The 27,407-nt window shown below is 44.3% G+C and overlaps 1 protein-coding gene across 6 annotated transcripts in view; it reads left to right on the plus strand.

Moving 5' to 3' along the window:
• Myo61F (Myosin 61F) overlaps positions 1-27,407 on the plus strand; it is a 283,730-nt gene that overhangs the window by 99,948 nt on the left and 156,375 nt on the right. For 2 of the 6 annotated variants that reach the window (XM_071695364.1, XM_071695373.1), the window contains exon 1: positions 19,204-19,307. The exons of 3 other annotated variants lie outside the window; for them this stretch is intronic. In XM_071695364.1, coding sequence (XP_071551465.1) covers positions 19,303-19,307 — 5 coding nt within the window. In that variant the 5' untranslated portion in view covers positions 19,204-19,302. Of the gene's footprint in view, positions 1-12,962; positions 13,117-19,203; positions 19,308-27,407 lie in introns of those variants that run through there. One more of the 6 variants, XM_071695392.1, reaches the window with a different exon arrangement.

Below are 27,407 nucleotides of genomic sequence, written 5' to 3' on the forward strand. Positions count from 1 at the left end.
ACACGGGTGATAGCAAGGTGATAAGCGTGATACTAGAGAAGCAATACGATTACACGAAGCGGAGGTAATCAGTACCACTGGGAAAAAAGCATATGATACTCTCATTTGGATGAAGTAATACCCGAGCGGCTTTTGAGATTAGAAACCCCTTGGAAATTGGAGCAAAGTATGAACATGAGTGCACGAACGTCTGTGTGGGTCTGTTGTCAGTACTCAGTGTTAATAAGTAGGAAAGTATTGACGGGATAGTTAATCGTTCCGACACGAATGGTAACATGGATGTCGAATTCAGTGGTGTGATATAAAAATGATTTATTGAATCAAAGAAAACAGCACAGGGAGCGGTGGGATTACTAGCTGTTTCCATATAGGACACACGACAGCAGCGGAGCTGTTGTTGCTCTTGGGTTGAGCTTAGACGATTCAATGCATTCTAACGCAGTCATAAAAGGTTTATATGTCAAAAATAAACAAATGAGATTCGAAACGGCGATCAAGTTTAATGAAAATAATAATAATAATGATAATAATGATAGTGATAGTGATAATAATTATAATGATATTGATAATAATGATAATGATATATGTATATGCTGATAACCACGAGGAAAATAAAACCCGATAAATTCCCTTTTTTTTCCTCTTGCCTATCAGCAAATACTAGAACACGCGCGCCACTGTGACCTACTGATATATATATATATATATATATATATATATATATATATAAGGTTGACATCACGCGTATTATTATTAAGAAACATGTTCAGATCCCTGACTAACGATGCATTTTTCGTATGAAGCCAAGATATTCAGGCTCAGCAGTTCGCTCACTACAGTGTCACGCGAAGCTTAAAACTGCCACGATTGAGGAAAGGATATTGTATTGATTGACTGTCGGAAGGTACTGCATGTACAGTTGCCATAGATGAGTTAGTGGACGGAGGAAAGAGAAAAGAACATAAAGGGAGACGGATGATGTAAATGGAATCGTGTCTTGATAATGTTTTTCTCAGATACAGATGTGTCATCGGCAGTAATGCGTACAGTACTAGTACCAGAGATAAACAGTGAGGTAGAATAGAGTACGCTAATATGTACGTAGTGGACACCAGGCTTGGTGAACTGATCAGACGTACAAAGAATTAAAGTGGTGACACCTCACAAGGGTCCAACAGACAGGGAGAGGAGAACTGAAGGTGAAGAAATTGTTAAAGGCTTGGGAGTCGTCATGAATGAAAAACTGGATTTGGAAGATCACATTCAAGAGATAGAGAGAGAGAGAGAGAAAAAAAAAGAGAATACTGAATTAGCGAGTCAGGTAATGAGTGTTGTAATAATGACAACTTTCACTGCGTGAGGTAGAACCTGGTGTGGAAATTGTTCAATGGATATTTAAGAAATGAGATTTGACTCTTGCACTGGTGTATGGGCGAAGATAAGAACAAGATTCACCTATTCAACTGGAGTGAATTCGAAAATATTCACAGGTAAAATGAATCGAATGGAACACAATGCAGTGCTGTGATTAGACGAAAAGAATTTTTGAACGAAACAGACGAGAAAGAAGGAAAAAAAAGATCTCTGATGATTTCCGAAAGCAACAATAGAGAAAGAATGAAAGAACATGAACCTAAAGACTTGACCATCGGGAAGAAACTTTGATGATATACAATCTATTCGTGGAATATATATTCATCAGAAGGGCGCCGAACGAAAAAAAAACATCTGAGAGCTGAGCCAGAAAGTTGGAGACACTTGTTTAATGTTTAGCCCAGCGGAGTGAGAGGAGGCTCCAGCAGACACGTGGCTAAAAGTGGTGGATGACGGCCCCAAGATAGATGGCTATGTGTAGTACACCGGCGGCGGGGAATAACAGCATTGGGAAACAAATTGCATGCCCGTTAAGCGCTAAGCCCTGCCTCGGGGTGAAATCTTGTAAGTAGGTCTCTCTCTCTCTCTCTCTCTCGGGTATGTCCAGCCACACGTGTATGTGTGTGTGTGTGTGTGTGTGTGTCTGTGTGTGTATGTATATATATGTATATATATATATATATATATATATATATATATATATATATATATATATATATATATATATATATACATATATATAATGTATTTATTCATTCTTGTTTACTTGTCATAAACGTGGCTGAAAAAACCCCCACTTTATTTGTGAGCAAGAGATTGTGTCATGTGTGCCATCGCTGCTGGCTCTTGTTATGTTATGTAGAGTCTCGGATGGGTTCCCTTCCTGCTGGGTGGCGGAGTGTGGTGTTCTGGTGAATACACGGGGACGAGGACGTGGTGCCTGCCTGTCTATTTTAAGGGTATCTTCAGTATAGTATTACTGTATTGCCATATATCGTTGTGGCGATGCTGGCCCGACACATCACTCGTGTTTAGGAGGCGGAGGCGTGGTTCTGACATCTCTGGGGGGATTTGCCTTTGACATATGAAGAGTGTCAGGGGTGGTGGTGATGTGGTCCTGACACATGAATAGTGTCGGGGGGTTAGCGATGTGGGGTTGACCCATGATTCACGAAAGCGGTGGTGATGATACCCCTGACACACGACTCGTGACAGGGGTGGTGGCTTGGACCAGACACATGACTACTGTCAGGGATGGCACTGTGGGCCTGACACGTAACTAGTGTCACGGGATGGTGATGTGGCAGTGACACACTACTAGTGTCAGGGGAGGTAATGTGGGCCTGACACATAGATGTCACGACAACAGTTTCACCGTCGTGAACTTTTCCCCCTGCACGCTTGACTCTGTGACGGGTCACATTAAGGTCTGGCCTTTCACTATGACGAGTTACGTCAAGGTTTGGCCTCTCACTGTGATGGTTCACACCCAGACCTGGAGCAGTGATGTCTAACGAACATAGTAAACACAGCAAAACAACGGTTGCTTCATACAGAAGGATGGCAGGCTGGATCCTGCGGACCTTCAAGACAAGGGAAGAAAAACGAGTGATGATCTTCAAAAAGGGGCACTAATTTTTTCACAAATCTATTATTTTTGCGTTCTAACATCACCCTACAAGCCGGGCAAAAGTGCTAATGTAGAAAGTGTCCAGAGATCTTTTAAAACCCCTACACATGTGGTAAAGGAACTAGATTAGTGGGACCGATTGAAATCTTTGAAGCTATGCTCCCTGGAGTACAGACAGGAGAGGTGTAGCATCATCCATACCTAAAATAGCCTAGAAGGTATGGTTCCCAACCTATATTCGGAAATAACACCCTACTGGCACGACAGACAGGGAAGACTTTGTTGAATACCAACTCTGAAATCCAGAGGTGCGATATGCACAAAAAGGGAGTACACCTGAAGCATCCTTTTGGATACCTGGTGAAGTGTTCGGGGGTCTTCACCCCCTACAACCTGGGCCGGGCACAAGCTGCTGGATTGGGTCATTGGTCGACTAAGCTGTTCGAAACCGCTTTTCTTTTCAGTATCTTACTCATCTCCAGACAGTCATCAGTGTACGTGCCTTCCTCTGGTCTCAGTGGGCCAATGGAGTTGGTGGTCTTCGATTTGCGTTTTTCATGTGAACAGAATTGTTATGGTTTTTACCTTTTTCTTTATCACAAATTGCTCTTTCCGTTTTTGTTTTCCTGTATCATGTGTGTTGTTTGCTACTTGTTTCTGTCTTAGGCGTAGTAGGTTGAAGTCCCTTAGGGGTGTTATGTTTGGCACTGGGTTTCCACGGAGGTGAAGGCAAGATTTTATATTTCTTATTTGATCTTTGAATTCTTGTGGCTTGTTGGTCAGCCAAGTGACAAAGTTTTGGTTTTCAACATTCACATCACGCATTTCTCTCACGTAATTTCAGGGGTTCAGGAGCTCATTTGTTATTAGAGAATCTTTTACATTTAGTCCAAATCTTCCACATTTTCTTCCCATCCTGTAATTTGGGATCCAGACCTGACTATGTGACCCTCAATGCACGTTTTTGTGAAGGCTGCAAATATACTGCATTAGACGCTGTCTGACAGACACTTATAAAAGAGGATTTGGTTTGTTTTGTGTGATGTGTGTTCCTTTTTGTTGACATATATCAACGATGTTAGAAATATCGAGGCTATCTTACCACTGTGTCCCACCCTCACTTCTCTGCATTTAATTGGGTTGAATTTTATGATCCGTGCATCAGTGCTACTTGAGCTTGTCTAAAGCTTCATTTTAAGTTGCTGCAGTTTTCCTTACTCTTTACATTCTTCAGGGGTTCAGTCCCTCTGGCAAGTTATTCACATACATTAATAAGAGTAGTGGCCGACCCCTGCAGCATACCAGGTATTCACGCCTTTGGTGACCCTAATACATTTCGAGAAAACTTCTCTGACATAATCCATCCATCGTTCTCTTTTGTCTGAAATGGGAATCGCTCTCTCACAGAGGCCTAAGTGTTACATTACATAGTACCTCGGTTCCACGAATCCGTGTTGTTTCTCGCTTCGGCAACTCATCCTTTGCAAGCAGTCATCCATTTACTTTATGATTATCTTTTCCAGTATTTTACAGACCACACTCGTCTCACAGATTGCTCTGTATTTCAGAGCAACTTCCCGTTCTTCTTGCTTAGAAACAGGTATGAAGTGGTCTTTTCCCCTCTTATGACACTTCATCTTCCTCCAGCGACACCTTGAACATTTCATGTAGTTCTTCAAGCGTATCTGTACGCTTACTTCATCAGCACTTATGGAGAAACTTCATCATGTACATGGCCTTTTTATGGGGCAAGACCATTTAGTATTCTGGTTGTGTCTTTTCTAGATATTTCAAAGGCTTCCAAGCCCTCCTCCACACTCCGTCTCGCTAGTGCTGGGAAAACACCTCTGGACTTGCCATCCAACTCCTCGCATATCTTTTAATTATCCTGTACAACTCTTATCCTTGATCTCTTGGCTTGATTACCTGATCTTTGATAGATGATTTGCCTCGTGTTAATTCATGGAAAAGGTTTGGATGATCTGCCTGAGCCAAAGTATTCTTTACAAATTTTTAGTGTGTGTGTAATTACTCTTTTGTACTGTACGAGGAGGGAATTTTACATTCTAGGGGGCCACATCTCCTGCACATTTTATACTATCTGACTACTTTTTAAACCTTTATGCTGTCCGCGTGTACATTTTCTTCATTCACCCCGTTCCATTCATCCACCACTCATATTATAAAAGTATTTCTTTACATATTTTCTTGACAGATTTCTTGTTTGATTTCTTGTTGTGGCTTCCAGTTGTTCTGTCCTCGTATCTTTCAAAGGATAGTTTACTATCTACGTCATCACCGTGGCATAAAGACTGGTTGTGATCAGGTCGCCCCTCACTCCTCTTTTTTCGATTGTGGGCAAATATAAGGCCTCTAGCCTTTCCCCTGTAACTCATCTTTCCTAATTCTGGCACCACCTTCGTTGCCCTGCTCTCGGCCTTCTCACCTGTGTTCGTGTGAGTAATTTTTTTTTCTTCTTAGTTACTTATATGTCCTGTACGGGGAGAGAGCATTGTTATACCTGTGTGTTAACCGTTTGTGTGTTACAGGGAGAGACTTGTACACTCGTTCTGCCCCGTCCCCTAACCTTGTGTATATATATATATATATATATATATATATATATATATATATATATATATATATATATATATATATAAATATATATATATATATATATATATATATATATATATATATATATATATATATATATACACACACACACACACCATATCTTTATGACTATACACACACACACACACACACACACACACACACACACACACACACACACACACACACACACAGAAGGTACCTATTTATAGACCAACCTTCAGGGGAGGATTAAGACCTGGGTTGGGTGTAGGCCGACTGCCACGCCCAGGATTCGAACCGATGCGGGTCTGACCCTGGGCTGAATCAACCTGACTCATGTGTGTGTGTCTGTTTATATGTGATCTGTTGAGAGTACTCGTGTGAATGTATTTGTGACTTATTATATAGTTCTGTCAGAGAGAGAGAGAGAGAGAGAGAGAGAGAGAGAGAGAGAGAGAGAGAGAGAGAGATGCTCCACTTGCCTCAGGTGGACTGCCGTCACGTCTGCCCCATCAGCTGTCACAAGGAGGGGTGAGAACAACAGCATAAGATCGTGTGGACATTATCTTCTTTTTCCTCTTCTGCTCTTAATACCACTCTTGCCAGAGCGAGCTCCTCACGGCAGCAACACACACACACACACACACACACACACACACACGCACACTTACACACACAGCCTCACGTCATGAACCGCCTCGTCCTTGCGACATTCTTCTGGTGGCTAAATGTCCCGCCAGGTAGGGTGGCTGACTGCTAGCCACCAAGCCAGCCAGCCAGCCTGTCTGCCTGCCAGCCTGCTTGCTCGCTAGCCTCGACCTGCTTCAGCAGGGAGGTGGGAGAGAGTGAGGGAGTGAGTAAGAGTTGGGCTTGGGGATTATGACGGTGGCTTTACACTAAGCTGGGATGTAGTCTGTCTTGTGCCCCAAGATACACGTCCAGCCAGTGCTCTCTCTCTCTCTCTCTCTCTCTCTCTCTCTCTCTCTCTCTCTCTCTCTCTCTCTCTCTCTCTCTCTCTCTCTCTCTCTCTTATCAGTCATTGCTCTCTGCCTCTCTTTGATGGTTCCACTTGTGACTCGCCACCATCGTTACACCAACTAGTACACCATTAACCATACTAACTGTAACAACTACCAGTCCATCGTCGCACCAACTGTAAGACTAACTACCACGACCATCCTTAACTACCACAGGAACTGTATCATTAACTACCATAGCTATCTTCCCACTACCACAGGAACTGTAACACTAAATACCACAACTATCCTCCCACTACCACTGGAACTGTTACACTAACTACCACAACCATCCTCCCACTACCACTGGAACTGTTACACTAACTACCACAACCGTCCTCCCACTACCACTGGAACTGTTACACTAACCACCACAACTACCATCACATTACCGCAGCAACTGTAACACTAATTGCCACAATCATCATCATACACGCTACCACACCCGCCACCACATAAGCTACCACACCCACCATCACACAAGCTACCACACCCACCACCACACAAGCTACCACACCCACCACCACACAAGCTACCACACCCACCACCACACAAGCTACCACACCCACCACCACACAAGCTACCACACCCACCACCACATAAGCTACCACACCCACCACCACACAAGCTACCACACCCGCCACCACACAAGCTGTCACGACCACCATCACCTTGTCAAACGAACCAACACTGACCATTAGCTCATACGTGACCCAGGAAATAGAAGAAGAAGCCATTCGAAAAAAATGGACAAAGAAAAACTTTTATATTCATATTCAAAACGCAAAATCGTGGACCACTCATTCCAGCGGCTCACTACGAGCGGAAAAGACGTACATCCACGGATGACTGCCAGGTTATGAATGGGATTACAAAACAGCAGGAAGGGGTCGGTGTTGCCCGAGCTAAAAACCATCCTGAAGGTAAACACCTCAACAGACGTCTTCCTATACGGTGAATCCCCTTATGTTACATGTGGCAGCTCTCACCATCTCGCTACATGATTTCGAGAGGACCATTGGTAAATCTCCCAAGCACTCAACACACGACCGGACTCCTGGAACTCTGTCTTTAGCAAGATATGCTAAACACCTATTGCACGAGAACTAAATATTCTCTGGACAAAAAAAGAATAGTCTGGATTCTGGCATCATCCCCGAGAGTCTGAGATGGACTCGCATCGCCCCCACTCCACACACAAGGGAGGAAGCCAAGCAATCCCGTGGAAAAACTAGCGACGGATACCACAGCCATCACACGTTGATAAACTAGTTGAGAGGGGTCGTGTAAGACGTCAGCTAAACGACCTGTATGTAATCAGATAATCTGCATAACCCAGGACAACGTGGGTTTCAGGGCGGGAAGATCTCGCTTCTCTCAGTTGCTTGACCTCAGTGGGTAGAACTGTGGAGTCACTGAGGAACAAACAGAATGCTGATGTAATGTACACAGACCTTGCCGAAGCCTTAGGATGAATATGACGCAGGTGTCAGTGCACAGAAAATGCGTAAGATGAGAATAACCGGTAGAATAGGAAGATGATTGTACGACTTTTTAACTCACACATCACAAAACGTTGTCGAAATCAGGTTAATAGCCAATGCCTTAAGTGGTGACCAGCTCGTACTTTCAGGGAACCGCATTTGCGCTCTTTTGTTCCTCATTTTCATATCCTTCTTTGCATGTGACGCTAGAATAAGCACGAAAATCTCGTCAGTGGAAAACATTAGAAATTACAGGCTGAAATCAATAGTCTTCCATTGGATTGTGAAAACAACATGCCTTTCAACAGGGAGAAGTTGTAACTCCTCCGTATGGGCAGAACTCAGACTCTGAAAGCAATGCAGAATACCAGACGAACATAGACACCATCGCTTCGCATCACGACTGAGCGATGTGAAAAGCCTCGGAGTAATAATGTCAAACGATCTTGCCTTCAGCGACCAAGATAAGGCAACAGTTGCCTCTTGCAGAAAGACTGTAGGATGGATCTTGCGGACCTTCAAGACAAGAGGGAGAAACCAATGATGATGCTCTTCAAGGCGCTAATACTTGTATGAATAGAATACTGCTGTTTGCTAGCATCACCTTTCATGGTGGATGAAACTTCAGTAAAAGGACCGTACCACTGGGAATAGCCGAAATCACTGAAGTTGTATCCTCTGCAGCGTAGACGGGAGGAGCATATCTCTGTTTACATATGGAAAATCCTAGAGGGTGTGGTCCTCCACCCACACTCAAAAATGATTCCCTATCGGCACGGTAGTCGTGCAAGACTGTGACGTATTATCCAAAGGTGCGGTAATCATAACAAGATATCGGGGCCCCCAGACTTTACAGTACACTGCCAGCAGCCATAAGAAACGCCCTGGGGCGTGGAGAAATTTAAGAGTGCCCTGGATAAATCTTGACCAAGTGGCCCTGCGGGCTGATTCCAGCAGCTCGGTCGACCAGTGACTCAACTCGGTAGCTCTAAATTAGCCCGAACTCTGGGAGCAAAAGTTCTCCAAGGACTGCGTCGGCGCAGCAGGTATCCATGCTCAAGTTCCCCGCTGGGAGGGGAGAACGTCAGCTGTGTGCATAAGTTATGACCGGACGCTGCCTTGGGGGACCCCTGCCTAGCGGAGGAAATTATTTGTAACGTATCACATGGCGATTCGGGCGGTGCGTTAAGGAGGCAGCACTGCAGTTTCACTTCCACTACCTCCATTACTGTAGTTGCGCTGTGCCCATCTTAACAGAACAGCCGCCGACGCCTCCTTGACACCGCTGGGAAAGGTTAGCGACACTGTGGCTGTTGACACATGACCCCCCTCTGACAGCCACCGCCACACCCACCACCGCCTTGGCGCTGGTGGGAAAGGTCACCACCTTTCCGGATGTTCAGACTTGACCTTTGACTCCAACTCGTGTCTGCCACCGTCACCCGCCACCACCACCACCATGGGTCATTACTAGGGAACATGAGAGTGTGGGAGGAGTGTTGGGGGACCACATGTGTGGCTCATTTATATATATATATATATATATATATATATATATATATATATATATATATATATATATATATATATATATATATATCCCTGGTAACTTCCTCCTGTACTATAACAGTTGCTGTATTCATCTTTGTTCGCACACGTTGAAAATATTTTTGTTTTAACATTGTGGGTGAGGTTAACACGCCAAAGTAGTGCATTTCTTTTTAAAGACATATATCAGTAATATGAAATTTATATATGAAATTTCGTGTTTTGCTTTGTTGTCGTTTTAGCGGGGACGGTAAACTGCACATTACGTATACAACAAAATAACTCTTAACTGTTAAGGTTCGTCTGGGAACTGAAGGATATATTTCACGTGAGAAGTGAAAGATATCCCAGGAGGTCGCCCATGCTGGCTTGTCCCCCAGATGTGGTCGTCACCCACACTGGCATGTCTCCCAAATGTGGACGTCACCCATACTGGCATGTCCCCCAGAACTGGACGTCACCCACCCTGGCATGTCCCCCAGAACTGGACGTCACCCACCCTGGCATGTCCCTCAGATCTGGTCGTCACCCACACTGGCATGTCCCCCAAATGTGGACGTCACCCACCCTGGCATGTCCCCCAGAACTGGACGTCACCCATCCTGGCATGTCCCCCAGATCTGGTCGTCACCCATACTAGCATGTCTTTCTGATGTGGACGCCACATACACTCCTTTCTCAGCCACCCACACACTCGCTCCCTTCCCCAGGACTGGACGACACATACACTCCTGCGTCAGCCTGGGAAGCTTCCCGCAGCTTGAGTCACAGTGTTTACGAATATGGCTGGCTGGTGAAGAGCCGTGCAGATGGTGCCAGCGGGACGGGTAGGCTGGACCCCGCGGGAGCTACATACAACAGCTGGTCATCATATCAGAGCAGTGAGCCCAGGCCATGTCCTGTTTGCTACCCGTGATAAACACACAGATTTGGTAGTGTTTCAGTTGTTAGTGACTGAAATTATGTTTGAATTTGGTTGCGTTTAGTGCACGTCACTCCATCAGAAACCCTTTTGCCACTATTTCCTCACCCACTAATCGTGGAGGAGGGTTTAGTAGTCTTTCTGTTTGTCGCAAGGCGGGGGACGGAGGCGGGGCGTTGGACTGTGTGAAGTATGACGGTGGACTGTGAATATCCCATGCACTGGTCTGTAACCAGTCCACGCACTGGTCTGTTACCAGTCCGTACACTGGTCTGTTACCAGTCCAAGCACTGGTCTGTTACCAGTCCAAGCACTGGTCTGTTACCAGTCCAAGCACTGGTCTGTTACCAGTCCAAGCACTGGTCTGTTACCAGTCCAAGCACTGGTCTGTCACCAGTCCAAGCACTGGTGTGTCACCAGTCCGTACACTGGGGTGTCACCAGTCCGTACACTGATCTGTTACCAGTCCATGCACTGGTCTGCCACCATTGCTTTTTCCCAGTGAGGTCATCTTATTTCACCAGACAGAATTGTACTCTTAAAGAAAATAGATGTCAGACTGCACCAGTTGTTCTTAAATCCCCCGATGCCTGTTAGCAGGTGGACCTGTTCTGTCAGGTCAAAGGGTGAATAAAATGTCTTATGAAGTCTCGTCTGACAGTCGGCTGTGGGAAGCCAGTTGTCATAGTTTACCCTGAGTGGTGTAGCTTCTTATGCTGGGTCACGCGTGCTGGTGAAGAAACGAAGAAAAAGGATTTTAATTCATGCAGTTAACCAATGGCTTATGGTGGTTTTGAATTTTTGATAATTTCTTACTTAGATAGCTTCCTTTTCCCAAGTCATATCACTTCCGTCTCACACCGGGGAAAACATTTAAGGAAGACGAATGATTTCTCTCAATTTTATACATCACACCGTAGAAATAGTCGCACTTTACAACATTTCGACGCGTAACTAAAAATTACGTTAAGCTGGTCGTCTCACAAGTCAAGAAATATGACATATGAAACAGAATTTACGGTACGATGGTTTGGCAGGTCTTCTACCCCCACAGCTGGGTCTGGGACCAAGCTGTGGTGTTGCTCCTACCTTACCTTACGTATACCTTACGATGGTTTGGCAGGTCTTCTACCCCCACAGCTGGGTCTGGGACCAAGCTGTGGTGTTGCTCCTACCTTACCTTACGTATACCTTACGGTGGTTTGGCAGGTCTTCTACCCCCACAGCTGGGTCTGGGACCAAGCTGTGGTGTTGCTCCTACCTTACCTTACGTATACCTTACGATGGTTTGGCAGGTCTTCTACCCCCACAGCTGGGTCTGGGACCAAGCTGTGGTGTTGCTCCTCTGCTCAGTCAGGCAAATAGAGGCCGTTGCCCGTGGGCCATCTTAACCAACACAGAGGTCGGTCTGGTGAACTTTATAGTAGTCTGTCCAGATCCTTTTTAATGGATGTGTTCATAATGCTTCTAATGGATGTGTTCATAATGCTTCTAATGGATGTGTTCATAATGCTTCTAATGGATGTGTTCATAATGCTTCTAATGGATGTGTTCATAATGCTTCTAATGGATGTGTTCATAATGCTTCTAATGGATGTGTTCATAATGCTTTTAATAGATGTGTTCATAATGCTTTTAATAGATGTGTTCATAGTGCTTCTAATGGATGTGTTCATAATGCTTCTAATGGATGTGTTCATAATGCTTTTAATAGATGTGTTCATAGTGCTTCTAATGGATGTGTTCATAATGCTTCGAATAGATGTGTTCATAGTGCTTCTAATAGATGTGTTCATAGTGCTTGTAATAGATGTGTTCATAGTGCTTGTGATAGATGTGTTCATGTTGCTTCTGATAGATGTGTTTATAGTCCTAATGACTATATTCAATTGAGCTCCGGATATTTACACAGTTTTATCTTACTGTTTGTTGTGTAACTCATAGCTTTCTGACCTGCCCCGTGTCTCATGACGTAGATCAGACTGGGGTGTATGGGGGCCTGACCCGGAACATGTACAGTATAGAGATCACTGCCGTAGGCATTCGTAACAGTCTATGACTGTAGTAACGGGAACAACTGATAAAGGAAGGAATCACATAGTATTTTAGTCCATGATCATTATATCTTACGTCAAACGAAAAAAAAAAAGTATTTATGCATCATATTACAGTGATTATAATCTGTGACTTATGAAAGAGTGGTTGTACAAATCATGATTAAGCGAGAGAGACGACACATGAAACACAGTATGTACACAGCCAGATGAGAAACAGGTTTGCACAGAAGAGATAGCAGGAGAGATAGGTGGTCAACACAGAGCTTATCAGTATTGCACCGAAGAGATTAGGGTGACGTCAGAAACGTAAGAGGAGACTGTCATACACACTGGAGGGTCATTAGTGAGCAGGGACCCGAGTAGGGAAAGATCTACGCTGGCTGCACTAGGCTGTTGCTGCAGGACCAGACTAGACACGTCCTGGACATCGCTAATGTTTACCACGTCTTAAGCAGACAAACCATCCAGTTTACATCCGTTTCACGCGGTGAGTTCTTGACTTTCATGTTTTGTACAGCGGAAAGAGTGAACTGGAGCGAGGTGGCTTACAGGGGGCGACGTGCTGTCATTGGACTGAAACAGGGCGAATGTTGCAGCTATGGGAGACCACGGAAAGATCTATGGGGGCTTGGTTGTGGCTGGGAGGCTGTGGGCTGTCATGTGCATCACAGCTGACAGCTAGAGAATGGATGTCAGCGTAGGAGGACTTTTCTTTGTGTGTTCTTGGCGCTAACGCGGTTTACGGCGAAACACGCACACACACACACACACACACACACACATATATATATATATATATATATATATATATATATATATATATGTGTGTGTGTGTGTGTGTGTGTGTGTATATATATATAGTTTGTTTCATGCAGTACATTGTAGGGTTGTGAATGCGATGGTTGGCCTCTCGCGACTGTACTCACGTGTTGCATATCGCTAGCAAACTGCACTGCATGAAGGACTGTAAACCTACGAACCAACTTTATATATATATATATATATATATATATATATATATATATATATATATATATATATATATATATATATATATATATTGTGATTCAGGCCACTGAGGTCTGACAAAGGCCATTTGTGACCTCTGTAATCCTTTTTGCGCCACAGCTCACAGGATGAGCATAGGGTGTACAGCAAACTCGCTGCTGACAGCGACACAAATCAGAACCCCAGCGCTCTCTCCTCCATCTGGGTTGCACACGCTGGTGTGGTGTTGCTTTCGTCCATGGAGAGACTACAGGGATGCAGTAGGGTTACGGTGGCCAGGATTAGACAAGGCAGACTTGGCCAGATCTAAGGCACTGATCTTGACCTCGCTGGCTGAGTAGATGGAAGGTCACGACATGAACATTTCAAACTTTCCTTCCCAGAAGAATCATATCTCAAGTCACCCTGACATATACGATCTGTACCTTTTATTCTGACCTTGTTGTGGTTTGATACAAGATTGCATATCCCACTTGGGCTCTGTACCGTTTATATGATGGTTTATATCATTCATATAATGCAACAAATGTCTTTCCTTGTAAAGTTGAACTGAATACCCCTATAGATGAGTACTGCTCCAGTTGCGTAACTGATTACATATTCAACGTGATGGTTCCATCTTAGAGATGAGGTGGTTTTTACCCTTAACGTGGTCAACAAGAGGTAAAGGAGTTGTGTGGGAACTCAGGGCAGGAGGACATGTTAGACGGTTTTAGTTGATAGATCATTTCTAATGATCTGTGATCACTGTTTATTTGACATGCCTCCTATCTAGTCTCATCGAGAACTTAACTGCAAAACTGACGCTAAATTTAGCACAGATCTGTTGGTATTAGCGGCAGTAAGATCACGGTGATATTCGCTAGAGATGAGCATGATTCTGGAAAGATCTTGGACCACAGTCATGGAAACTTCTGGGCCAAGTTAAGTTCCCTGTGGCGCCCCGCAGGTAGTGTTGTCCCAGTTTGATAATACATAGTGATGCTTATAAAACTACTTCTTTATATCCTTTATAATAAATTTATTTAATTTTCGTGTTATAGTATTGTGGTGACGATCTGAGGGAGAAATGGGTATATAGGGAGACGTGATGGGTGGACCCCACAGTAAAGGGCGAGAGAAACAGAAAACGAGGAAAATATATCCTATCTGAGATATCAGGAAGTTAGGGTAGAAGATATCATGGTATTGTGCCAGGAAAGCTGAAGTGTTACAATGCCTCACAACACCTGCTGATGTAGTGATGGAGACTTGTCCGTAAAACGCTATTTATAACTAATTGGCTTCGAATCTCCGTTGAATTTATATGTAATATTTTCCTGTATAATCTTCATTACTGTCTTGGCTGTGGTAATTTGAAGATACTAAGTGTCTCCTTGAATTTATGGTTTATATTTCGAATAGAGACAAGGAAATAAAAGTCATATTTAGTTCCGATTATGATTCAAAGTTTAAGAAGGTGTGGGCGCAGATGTGAAGGGGAGGCAAGAGGTCTTGGAGCGTCAGAAAAATATAAGATTGAGACAAGGAAAAACACGATTCTAATCCCTCAGGTCCTTAGGGGAACGTACAGTAAGTGGTGTTCACAATGACAGAAAAACAACAACAGACACACAAAGAAGTTTAGTATGATTGAGGTCAGTGGCCGTCCAGCACGACCATAAACAACTCTACTTGGCGCACGACAACTCTAGCGAACACTCCAGCGTCATACATGACCTGTGTCTGAGAGTGAGGGACTCCTGCTCCTCAGTGTAGAAAACCCTGTGGCCTTAATAAGCAAAGTATTACGTCACACACACACAGAGGCAGGTGACAGTATGAATCCACTGACGTACAAATAAGATCATTCAGTGTATATATAAGATCACTCGGTGTACTTAAGCTTTTCTCTTTGCGCTGCTGTTGTAACCCCGTCCACAGCTACAGAGGTTTTAAGAACATTATCAAAATGGCTCTCAACTATTGCGACAGAGAAGGGTGCATAAAGGAAGTACGTGCTCTCCGAACGGAAGATATTGAGGCAGGAACCTTGGCAGTGGGGAAGAAAACAGAGGGTGAATAATAATGATTCTCCCGCTGTACAAGGAAACAACAGAAAACGAGGAACTAGACGTCAGTTAAAAACAGCTTTCAGGAAGCCAAGTCTGCGGGTAATTCATGAGGACTGGAGTGCGGAAAATTGATATTATTACGCGAATGAAAACGCAGCCAGAAGGGAGGAACATTCCTCTACCACACAGTGGGGGAAAAAATGGTAATGTTTGTCACGTTCAACCACATCAGCTGCTATGTACAACGGTAGCAACCACACTTAGTATTAACTCGCTCCGAAAAGAAAAGAAAGACCTTTAGCGCATACACATGACTGGAAGACTTACAGTTTGAAGACGACACCTTTAAATGTTCCGACCTGCTAACAGTAGTATATAACATTATCATGATAGATTAGTTACCCTGCGATGTCGTGAGAACCTGGTGAAGTCTGGTGCAGTGTCGAAGCTACAAAGACTATTATTCCCGGGCTGAGAAAAATCTTACGCGAGCAGATTAAACGAATTGAAACTATTTAGCTTAGAAAAGAGAAGGTTAACAACTGATTATAACAAGTAATCAAATTTATCAAAGACTCTGATAAATAAGACTTGATTCGTTTGATTTCGGTCACAGTAATGGATGCAAACTCGTGCGCTAATGTTACACCTCCAATGGAACGATTTGCCAATCAGTGTGTTTGAAAGTAGAACTATAGATAGACAGGTTTAAAAAGTCTTGATCATTCTTTTTCCTTCCGTTCCACATTATTTGCGCCTCCTTAAGTTGCGTTGACAATTTGCAGGTTATTTTCTTAGAATTATCTGTATACCGTGTGATTTTTTTTATCCCACTTATCTGCGAGTTTCTGATATCTTGCACTATCACAAACACCTTTGAAAGGACTCAGTGGCCTGTTGCTTATTGAAATACTTAGTATTTCTTATTCCCTTCTCTTCTACCCCGTGCTGTTGATGATGGTAGATGGCAACGGTGTTGAAGAGTTAGATCTGTGCCCCGGATGTTTAAGGTGTTCTCTCTCTTTGTGCAAATCGTACCTTTAGATTTCGTAGGTTGTATTTTACAGTCTTCCATGGCTATCGTGCCAGTAGGATGTTATTTCCAAATGTGAGTTGGACAAGTACCTACAAAGTGTACCAGATCAGCTAGGCCGTGGGGGGGTATGTAGGCGTCCAATAGCTTAGTCAATGATCGATCTCAGCGGCCTGGACCCGCCTGTACTCCTTGGGCATGACATCGGTAGGACACACTGCCCATACCAATAATGGTCTGGCCTTTGACCTGACCTTCTAAGCTCAAGCCCAAAGGTCAGTCCATCATACCTAAGGTTCGAATCGTTGTGCTGAAGAGGTTGCAATCACCAGGACATGCATGAAGTATAAAAAAAATGTTACCACTACGATTTCCACAGGTAATGACAGGATAACTGGATTTCACAGCCATTCATGTACTTTCTATGTCTGTCTGTAAACATTGCCAGGTTCTCCATTTGGTTCCAGTTTTCCATAGTGCTTGCCGTCCAGCGTTTGGAACTGTGACGTTCCGTTGTGTCATGTTAGTCTGTGATGTAAAGTGACACTCTCTCGTGCTGGTCTGCAGGGACAAGGTGGTGGTGACGCGCTCATCTTCCACCAGCTTTGGTCTTTCTGTTGTTTCTCCTCAAGTGTTGCCTTGGTTGCTTGGTTAGGCTTCACTCCTGATCATCTGCAGGGCCATGAAAGACGTCCACGTCAAGTTATAACCATAAGACGAAAAATCTTTACCGTCTTCTTTAGGTTTTGTAGATAACTCAGAGACCACATACACTCTCTCTCTCTCTCTCTCTCTCTCTCTCTCTCTCTCTCTCTCTCTCTCTCTCTCTCTCTCTCTCTCTGATGGGTTGGATGACCGTAAAAATTCCAAGGAATTTTAACACTACACGATGAGGAGTACTTGGAGTGGAAATGTAAATTAGAAAATAATGGAATGAGGGACGAAGGAGGAGGAGGAGGAGGAAATGGAAGCAGGTGGAGGTGAGGCGAATAAGGAAGGACTAGAATAAAAAGGAAGAAGAAGACCTGCTTAGTTTGGGTAAACTCCGAGCGGAGGGGTTACAAGACCCCGACAGTCTACGACAGGTTTACCTACCTACCACGAGATGTAGCCTGAAGCAGGGCTGGCACATGGGAAAAGACGGGCACGGGCGACCTTGGAGCATGGCAGAGAGGGAGGAGAGTCGGCAGGGAGGCTCAAGGAGAGTGGGAGTTGGAGGAAAAGGAAAGGGAGAGGCGCAGCGGTTCGCGTTCCTGTCCGTGACGCATTCAAGAGCCGGACGTCCAGGGTCGAGCGCGTAGGTTCGAGTCTTGGTTGTGGCAGTCGGTCCACAGTCAACCCAACTGTTCCTCCACCCTTATGGGTTGATTGATGTGTAAGGGTACCTGGTTCAGGCTAATATATGATATATATATATATATATATATATATATATATATATATATATATATATATATATATATATATATATTATCACATAATACTCTCCAATAGCCAGGTGATCTTGATCAGGGTCTCAGTTGCCCGTGTCGTCTCTGTTAACATAAAAAATAAAGCTGGGAAGGATATGGAGGAACAGAGAGGAATGGAACGGACGTATGGGTGGTACCTTGTGAGCAGCACAGTGTTAACCTGTGTCACCTATTTGGATTCCTCCAGCACCTATAGTGTGCACCTGTGATGACCCAGCCTTGCCAGGGAGACCTCTTGTGTCCCTGCCTTAGCAGTACACTGACCACATCTCTCTCTCTCTACCATCACCACACACTCCTACCATCGTACCCCCACGTCTCCACCATCACCACACACACACCCCTACCATCACACCCCCACGTCTCCACCATCACCACACACTCCTACCATCACACCCCCGCGTCTCCACCATCACCACACACTCCTACCATCATACCCCCACGTCTCCACCATCACCACACACACACCCCTACCATCACACCCCCACGTCTCCACCATCACCACACACTCCTACCATCACACCCCCACGTCTCCACCATCACTACACACTCCTACCATCATACCCCCACGTCTCCACCATCACCACACACCCTTACCATCACACCCCCGCGTCTCCACCATCACACACTCCTACCATCACACCCCCACGTCTCCACCATCACCACACACTCCTACCATCACACCCCCGCGTCTCCACCATCACCACACACCCCTACCATCACATCCCCGCGTCTCCACCATCACCACACACCCCTACCATCACCACACACCCCTACCATCACCACATACCCCTACCATCACATCCTCACGTCTCCACCATCACCACACACCGCACCACGAGCTCCATGCCCATCTCCCATCACCACACCGGCTACGTCTCCTTAAACCTCACCACGACCTCCACTTAGCCTCCACCGACACACGACCACAACACGATAAGACGACCGTGTTCTGGTCGTCCCGCTGATAACAGAACGTTAAGTGGCGGTGTTATCACGGGAATGTTATCGTCTACCCCTCAAGGGCAACTGTAACGCCGGGAGGCTACAGTCGCTTCTCAGGGGATCTACATGCTGGAGCCAGGTTACTCTCCTGCGTCTACAACATGGTGTAAGTCCACCAGCTGTGTTGTTGTGCCAGTCATTTTTGATGGTTGTAGTGGTCCGTGGTGGTGTCTCTGTCCACAGCCGTAGGGGTAGGCGGCTCTTGTGGTGTGGGTGGTTGTTGTGATGTGGATGGCTCTTATGGTGTGGGTGGTTGTTATGGTGTAGATGGCTCTTGTCGTGTGGGTGGTTGTTGTGGTGTGAATGGCTGTTGTGGTGTGGGTGGTTGTTGTGGTGTGGGCGGTTGTTGTGGTCTGGATGGCTCTTGTCGTGTGGGTGGTTGTTGTGGTGTGGATGGCTCTTATGGTGTGGGTGGTTGTTGTGGTGTAGATGGCTCTTGTTGTGTGGGTGGTTGTTGTGGTGTGGGCGGTTGTTGTGGTGTAAACGGCTCTTGTGGTGTGGGTGGTTGTTGTGTGGGTGGCTGTCGTGGTGTGGGTGGCTGTTGGGGGTCTGTGCAGACATAACAGTATTATTACAAAGATATGACATTTAGACGTGACACCGGATTCTCATAATCTGTTTTTATCCTGTTCATTGCGTATATATTATATATATATATATATATATATATATATATATATATATATATATAGATAGATAGATAGATAGATAGATAGATAGATAGATACACACACACACACAGTCACACACAGCAGATTATATGCTGATGGACAGGTGCGCAATGAGAAGGATATCGGGTTTGAATATGCAGAGAGAGAGGCAGCAGGTGGAATGTCTCATCATACCATGATGGGGTCTGTATTGTGAAAATTGATGGTTGGTAAGAGGAAATAACGTCAATATGAAGGAAGTGGTGAAACTGAATGAGTCTGGAAAAGAGGCTCTTGTGCAGAAACGGACAGGATGATGGTGAAGAAAGGCGTAGGGTGTGGATAGATTGAATTAGGGGAGTTGAAGGTATTTAAGGAAGCAATGCTTAAGTGTGTGGGTGAAATGTAGGGCATGCAGGGGTGATGTGGGCGCAGGAGAAAGGGTGGATGGAGAAAATGAAAGTGCAGGTTGGAACAGACGAGGGAGGTACTGCTGGGAAGTAAAGCGATTGAATGGGAGGCGCACAAGAGAAAGTGGCAGAAAAGTCGAGAGAAAAGTACGTGAGCTGAAAAACGGCAATGAGAGATGAGGACATTATTGATGAACTTCAGAGAGGATATGTTTTGGAAGGAGATGAATAGTATGAGAACAAGATAAATGGGTCCGATAGTATGGAGAACAGATGAGGAAGTGCTAAAAGACAAAGAATCTTGAAAAGGATGTGGGGTAATTATTCTGAAGGACTCCTAAATGTGTTAGATGAGTCATGGAGAGTAGGAATCATGGCGCACCGGATGGGGAAAAGAGAGGAGGGTGTGTGAAAGCCTTGGGAAAGATTGTGATAAAGTATCGGGAGTAGATGGGTTTGCAGTTGGCTGTCTAAGAAAGGTGGGAATGGTGGTGTTGACTGGTCGGTCAAACCGTTCAATGTATGTATGGCCAAAGATGCGGACTGCCAGTGTACGTGTATAATGTTCATGTAAAAAGACATGGGAAACAGAGATGAATGTTCGAGGTACGGATGTACAAGTATATTGAGTATACCTGGTAAAGTGTATGGGAGAGTGATGATACGGAGAGAGGGTAGTGGCATGCAGAGAAAAGCTGACTGGAGAGGAGAAATTTTGTAGGGAAGGTAAAGTTTGGGTTAAGCATGTGTCTAACTTGAAGAATATTTGGACAAACTGTGGCTTGTTTGTGTCTTTTAAGGATCTGGAGAATGCATATATAGGGTCGACATAATTGTATGATGAAAAATTCTACGTATTTATGAACTGAAAGGAAAATGATTTGATATAAATTTTCACTGGGAAAGTAAGACGTGTGTGTGTGTGAGTGTGTGTGTGTGTGTGTGTGTGTGTGTGTGTGTGTGTGTGTGTGTGTGTGTGTGTGTGAAATAAAGAAGGAAAGAGAGTCAGTGGTTCCTGGTGAATGTGGGTCTTCATCAAGACTGTGTGATGTGACCAAGGCTATTTGATCTGTGAGGGAGGTAAATATGGGGATCGTAGAGCAAAGGATGGGCATGTAGTATGTTGGAGACTGTAGGAGGGGCTGAAATAGATCAGTTGATAATTGTGGATGACTCTTAGAGACAAACACCTGTCACATGCTGATGACAGGTGTTTGGGAGAGTATGTAAAACAAAGAAAGCAAGAGTAAACAGAAGAAAATGTATAGATTGGCGGGGAGGGGGGTGATCTGGAGGAAAAGGAGTGGTGAGAGACTGACAAAGAGGGTCTGTGTGTTGGAAGGTAAGGGAACGTTGGGGAGAGGCATACATAGGTGGATGGGGAAGAGTAGATTTGAGAGAGGATTTAGCATGTCGGGGCTTCAGCGTTCATTAGGACGAAAAGCGTTTCTTTGGATAGAAAAAAATGGATTATTATGTTATGAGGGGGGCGACGTGCTGTTAATAGGGTGAATTACGGCGTATGAAGCTGTAAGGAGAAACCATGGGATGGGCTGTGGGACTTTTGACTGTGGATGGTAGGCTTTGGTATCAAGAGTGGATGTGAAGAAATGATGCTGATACTCTTTTCGTGGAACTACCTTGCCAATGCGATAAACGGCGAAAAATGACGAAATATATATATATATATATATATATATATATATATATATATATATATATATATATATATATATATATATATATATATATTCTTTCTTTTTCTTTTAAACTATTCGCCATTTCCCGTGTTAGCGAGGTAGCGTTAAGAACAGAGGACTGGGCCTTTTTTGGAATATCCTCACCTGGCCCCCTCTGTTCCTTCTTTTGGAAAATGAAAAAAAAAACAGAGGGGAGGATTTCCAGCCCCCCGCTCCCTCCCCTTTTAGTCGCCTTCTACGACACGCAGGGAATACGTGGGAAGTATTCTTAATCGCCTATCCCCAGGGATAATATATATATATATATATATATATATATATATATATATATATATATATATATATATATATATATATACACATATATATATATATATATATATATATATATATATATATATATATATATATATATATATATATAATCAGAGGTGGAGGGAACGAGGAAAAGTGAGAGACCAAATTGGAGGTGGAAGGATGGAGTGAAAAAGATTTTGAGCGATCGGGGCCTGAACATACAGGAGGGTGTAAGGCGTGCAAGGAATAAACTGAATTGGAACGATGTGGTATACCGGGGTCGACGTGCTGTCAATGGATTGAACGAGGGCATGTGAAGCGTCTGGGGTAAACCATGGAAAGCTTTGTGGGGCCTGGATTTGGAAAGGGAGCTGTGGTTTCGGTGCATTACACATGGCAGCTAGAGACTGAGTGTGAACGAATGTGACCTTGTTGGCTTTTCCTAACGCTACCTCGCGCGCACGTGTGGCGGGGTGGCAGTGGGAATGGATGAAGGCAGCAAGTATGAATATGTACATGTGTATATATGTATATGTCTGTTTATGTCTATGTATGTATACGACGAAATGTATAGGTATGTATATGTACGTGTGTGGGCGTGTATGTGTATACATGTGTATGTGGGTGGGTTGGGCTATTCTTTCGTCTGTTTCCTTGCGCTACCTCGCTAGCGCGGGAGACAGCGACAAAGTATAATAAATGATATATATATATATATATATATAAGAGAGAGAGAGAGAGAGAGAGAGAGAGAGAGAGAGAGAGAGAGAGAGAGAGAGAGAGAGAGAGCGTTATGAGAAAGACTGAATGGTTAAGAAAAGAATAGGTGCGAGGACTGAATAACGACGTTTGGGATACATGAGAAAATGTGGGTAGAATAAAGGAGTTTGTAGTAGCCATGTGTGAGGGGCAGGGAGCGAGGGGTGTGGAGGTAAGTACAAGATATTCACTTCAAAGTTAAAGAACGATCGATTAAAAGATGATGTTTAGATCGGGGGAAAGTTGATCAGTAGGAGCTGAAGAACTGTTATCATCTGACAGAAGCCTGTAATGGCCTCGGTAATTGGAGCACGCACCCCTCCTGCAGTACCTCAGTAAGGGAACACCCTCCCTTAGTGAGCCTCAATAAGGGAGCACCCTCCTTTACTGAGCCTCAATAAGGGAGCACCCTACCTTACTGAGCCTCAGTAAGGGAGGGTGTTCCCTTACTGAACACCCTGCCTCTTTGTTGTGACAGGGGAAGAACTTGCTTCCAGTCAGACCTTGACTCATAACACTCAGTCTCACCACATCATCGCCAGCATGGAAAGGTCAAGGAAGGATTGTATGGTTGGTGTTTCTTCCGTAATACCAGAGTGACCTTTGCACCATCGAGGACGGTGATTGGGCGGGTGTGAGAAGGTTCAGAACAAGGACACCATTGCCAGCCACCACAGTTGCCGAAGCGGCGACATGTTTTCGTACGTGTCAGCAGAGAGCAGATGCATTTGTTGTTAGGAAATGCACAGAGATCTTATCATTCAGATCGCTTAGAATCTTGGCTATCTGGAACGTTTGAAAGCACTGAGGTTGTACCCTCAAGCGCTGACAGGAGGTCTTTTAGTTATTTCCCTGCTCGCACGACAGGTATAGGGAACTCCGTAAGACGTTCCCACTGAAATCGAAAGGTTCAGTAATGGCAGGAAAACCGTGTAAACACCTGGGGTCCAGAATGGATTCATCTGCAGCAATCAGAATGCTAAGGTATGTCCTGTGGAGAAATGAAAAAGGTCTTGAAAAAAGTACCTACAGAGTGCACCGCAAGAACCAAGTTTTGGGGTTATGAGCAAGTAAGGACTTAAGGCTGCGACCCCTGACAGAGGAGTCATACAAGAGCTTGATCCAGACCCAGGTGTGAGGGTTGGGTAGTTAGAAGACTTGCCAGCACATCTAAAGGTATACATGAGGTATACCCATCTCAGTTGGCATGACAAATGAGCTACAGAAGATAGAAAAAAACACGTTGCTTACAGACAATCCCTCGCAACAAGAAGCAACAAGAAGCACCATCTTTTCCCGTCTGTAATTATCGGAACATAAGCAAGGGAAGTTTATGTTAGAAATATCGGGCAGGAAGGGTGCCCAGCATATGTTCAGAAGAAAGCTTCAACTGAAGAGAAATATGTGGCCGTATATGGGAAATGGACCCAGGGATAAGCAAAAGGCGCATCTTGTAGTTCGGACAGAGCTAACCTCGTGAGCAAGACGGCTCGATCCTGGAGTACGAGAGTACGGATTTTGGACATTATAGCCTGACGTTTGGCACAAACCTTAATGTCAGACTTAAAGGCCAAAGGTCGAATCGTCATGCTGAGGGAATTGAGATGACGAGATGGCATGTAAACAAAGAATTGAAATAATGGGGAGACATGAGTCAGGAATGGAATATTTGTACGTGGGGGAAGGAAGGATCTCAGAACGGAATTCAAGTGTCGTCACTGATGCCCTCCAGTCTTGCTTAGAGTGCACGTGTTATGTCAGACGTGAAGCGCTTGAGGGTCTCACTATAATATAGACACCTGAACCAAAAGCAATAATGAGCGCTAGGAGGAGCACCTTACAGGGAGGATCAATCTTCAGACCATCATATGGTACAGGTGGCTTGAAGAGTGCCTCGTAGCGCAGATAAAAGATCAGTCGGGAGGGTCAGAGGTGAAAGAGGCAATAAAGAAAATAAATATACTGCGTAAGAAGCATTGATTCATAGGATGAATGGTGTATGTCTGTTGAGTCATAGCTCGTAGGTCGTTTGTAGCTTGGTAATATGATCTTCAGTTCACAATGGTTTCGAAGGCTTTCCTACCCCCACAGCTGGGGGTATGTGTTTCTTATCTTAGCGACTTTTAGAGAACACGTAGGCCTACTGATCGCAGCTCCCCTGCACCCGAAGCTGGGAAGAAACACGATAGCTTTGGTCGCAGACCCAGCTGTGAGGGTAGAAGACCTGCCAAACCATCTTAAGGTATAGTCGCAGCTTACAACATTTCGATACGAAACTCTAAAAATGACATTCAACTGGTCGTCTCATAAGTCAAGAAATATGACACTTGAGACAAAATTTACCTTACAATGGTTTGGCAGGTCTTCTACCCCCCACAGCTGGGTCTAGGGACCAAGCTGTGGTGTTGCTCCTACCTTACCTTACGTATACCTTACGATGGTTTGGCAGGTCTTCTACCCCCACAGCTGGGTCTGGGACCAAGCTTTGCTCTTGCAGGCTGTAGGAGGTCACAACCGGTACGCCTATGAAATCACTATATATTCTGGCAACCTTTGTAAGAACTTGTTCAGGCACTTTAAATTTCTACTCTGTACTGCCAGTAGTGTTTGTAATGGCTGTAGACAATGTGTTATACCAATTTAGGTTAGGGATGTTCACAGTGTTTGCAGCTTGTCCTGTCTGTATTCCTGTTAAAGTGACTCTACTCACCCTTGCATCGTGTTGCTGTTATTATGAATCGGTTTTTACGATATATTCAGAGAGTATCATCATGAGAAAGTGGCCTGTGACAGGTCATTATTTTTAGCATATCCATGACCACCTTGTGGTAGACTGACTGGTTCAGCACATGCCCACAGAGGGCGTTGCTGACACTATGGATAGTTCGGTATTATCCTCAATGAAACATCAGCATTACGAAGTGGTCTGAGTTAAGCTTATCTTTAACGTTCCCGCGATTACTTTCTGGTGAACTAATTGGTTCAGGCTGGAGGTCCAGTGTTGAGATGGTTATTAGGTGCAGCTGGTCACTAGTGACTGTGTGTCATGAACGCCAGCAGTATAACGCCTCCTGGCATCGTTCTTCACAGAATATCTTAATCCTCTTAGTGTGGCCTGTATGACGTCAGACATGGTGTGCTCTCCTGTCAAGTCCAGATGATTAACCCTTTGCGCACGAAGGCACGTACCTTGAGTACGATGGGCCTGGCATTTGACCTGACCTTTCTGGAGTACATGGGAAGGACGGATAGCAGAAGACCTGATGGTCCAAGACGTGGTCGTTGTTCACTGGAAGTTAGTAATATTATCCTAACTTCCTAATCTGTAAAGACAAAGACGTATTAGTGAAGCAGACGGCACTTCCCTACCCGCCGCTCCATCCGGCTCAACAGTCAGCAGAAAGATGGCTCTGAAGGGACACCATGTGTTAGGGAGAGAGTATACTGACATGGAAATTCTATAGGAAAGTTTGAAAGCAAAAAAAAAAAAAAAAAAAAAAAAGAAAATTCTAATCCAGTGTCTGCAGCCAAATCATCTGAGAGGAGGAGGAGGTGTTAAAATAACATTAGTTTTATTGTCTTTCTTCAACATGATTATTTGCTGATAACTAATGTCAGTAATGTCAAGCATTGATTAATATGCATTGATAGTCTTCACCTTGATAACATCTGGTGGTAATTTATTTCAGTGTTCCATAACTCGACATAGAACAGTGTCCACGTTTGTATTGTAATCTCCATCCCTGTAACAGATATCATTTATGTTCGGTAATTGCATTTCGCTCGAGTGTTGTAATTGTGGTGATTCATTTTCTGGAAATTATTTAGTATTATGAAAGTTTTTATTGGATCTCGTCGGAGTATAAATTGTTCTAAGATGAAGAAGTATAGATCGACTTTTTCTTCACAAAATTCACTTGTGATTGACAATTAATTTTTTTGCTCTTTTTTTTGTACTCCAGTTTTTCCCTGTCTTTGATTGAGAGTCGTGTCAAAGGCCAGGCCATCGTACCTAAGGTCGTTCTGTCGTGTTCAAGGGTGTACCTTCATCGTCAGGGGTCGTATTATGCTCAAAGGTTGTACCGTCATGCACAAGTGGTTAAGTGTCAATCATTTGTTCCTCATACGACCCCAGGATACATGGTGCAGTTCGCTGCTGTGTTAATGAAAGGTCATCCGTTATCTGGGTGTCATTAAGGTCATTACACGAGTTGTCTGCAGAAGTTACATTGCTGAGGGTGAAGGTTACATTGCTGAGGGTGAAGGTTACATTGCTGAAAGTGAAGTTACATTGCTGAAGGTGAAGGTTACATTGCTGAGGGTGAAGGTTACATTGCTGAGGGTGAAGGTTACATTGCTGAGGGTGAAGGTTACATTGCTGAAAGTGAAG

This window comes from Panulirus ornatus, chromosome 4, assembly GCF_036320965.1.
Source record: "Panulirus ornatus isolate Po-2019 chromosome 4, ASM3632096v1, whole genome shotgun sequence".
NCBI lineage: Eukaryota > Metazoa > Arthropoda > Malacostraca > Decapoda > Palinuridae > Panulirus > Panulirus ornatus.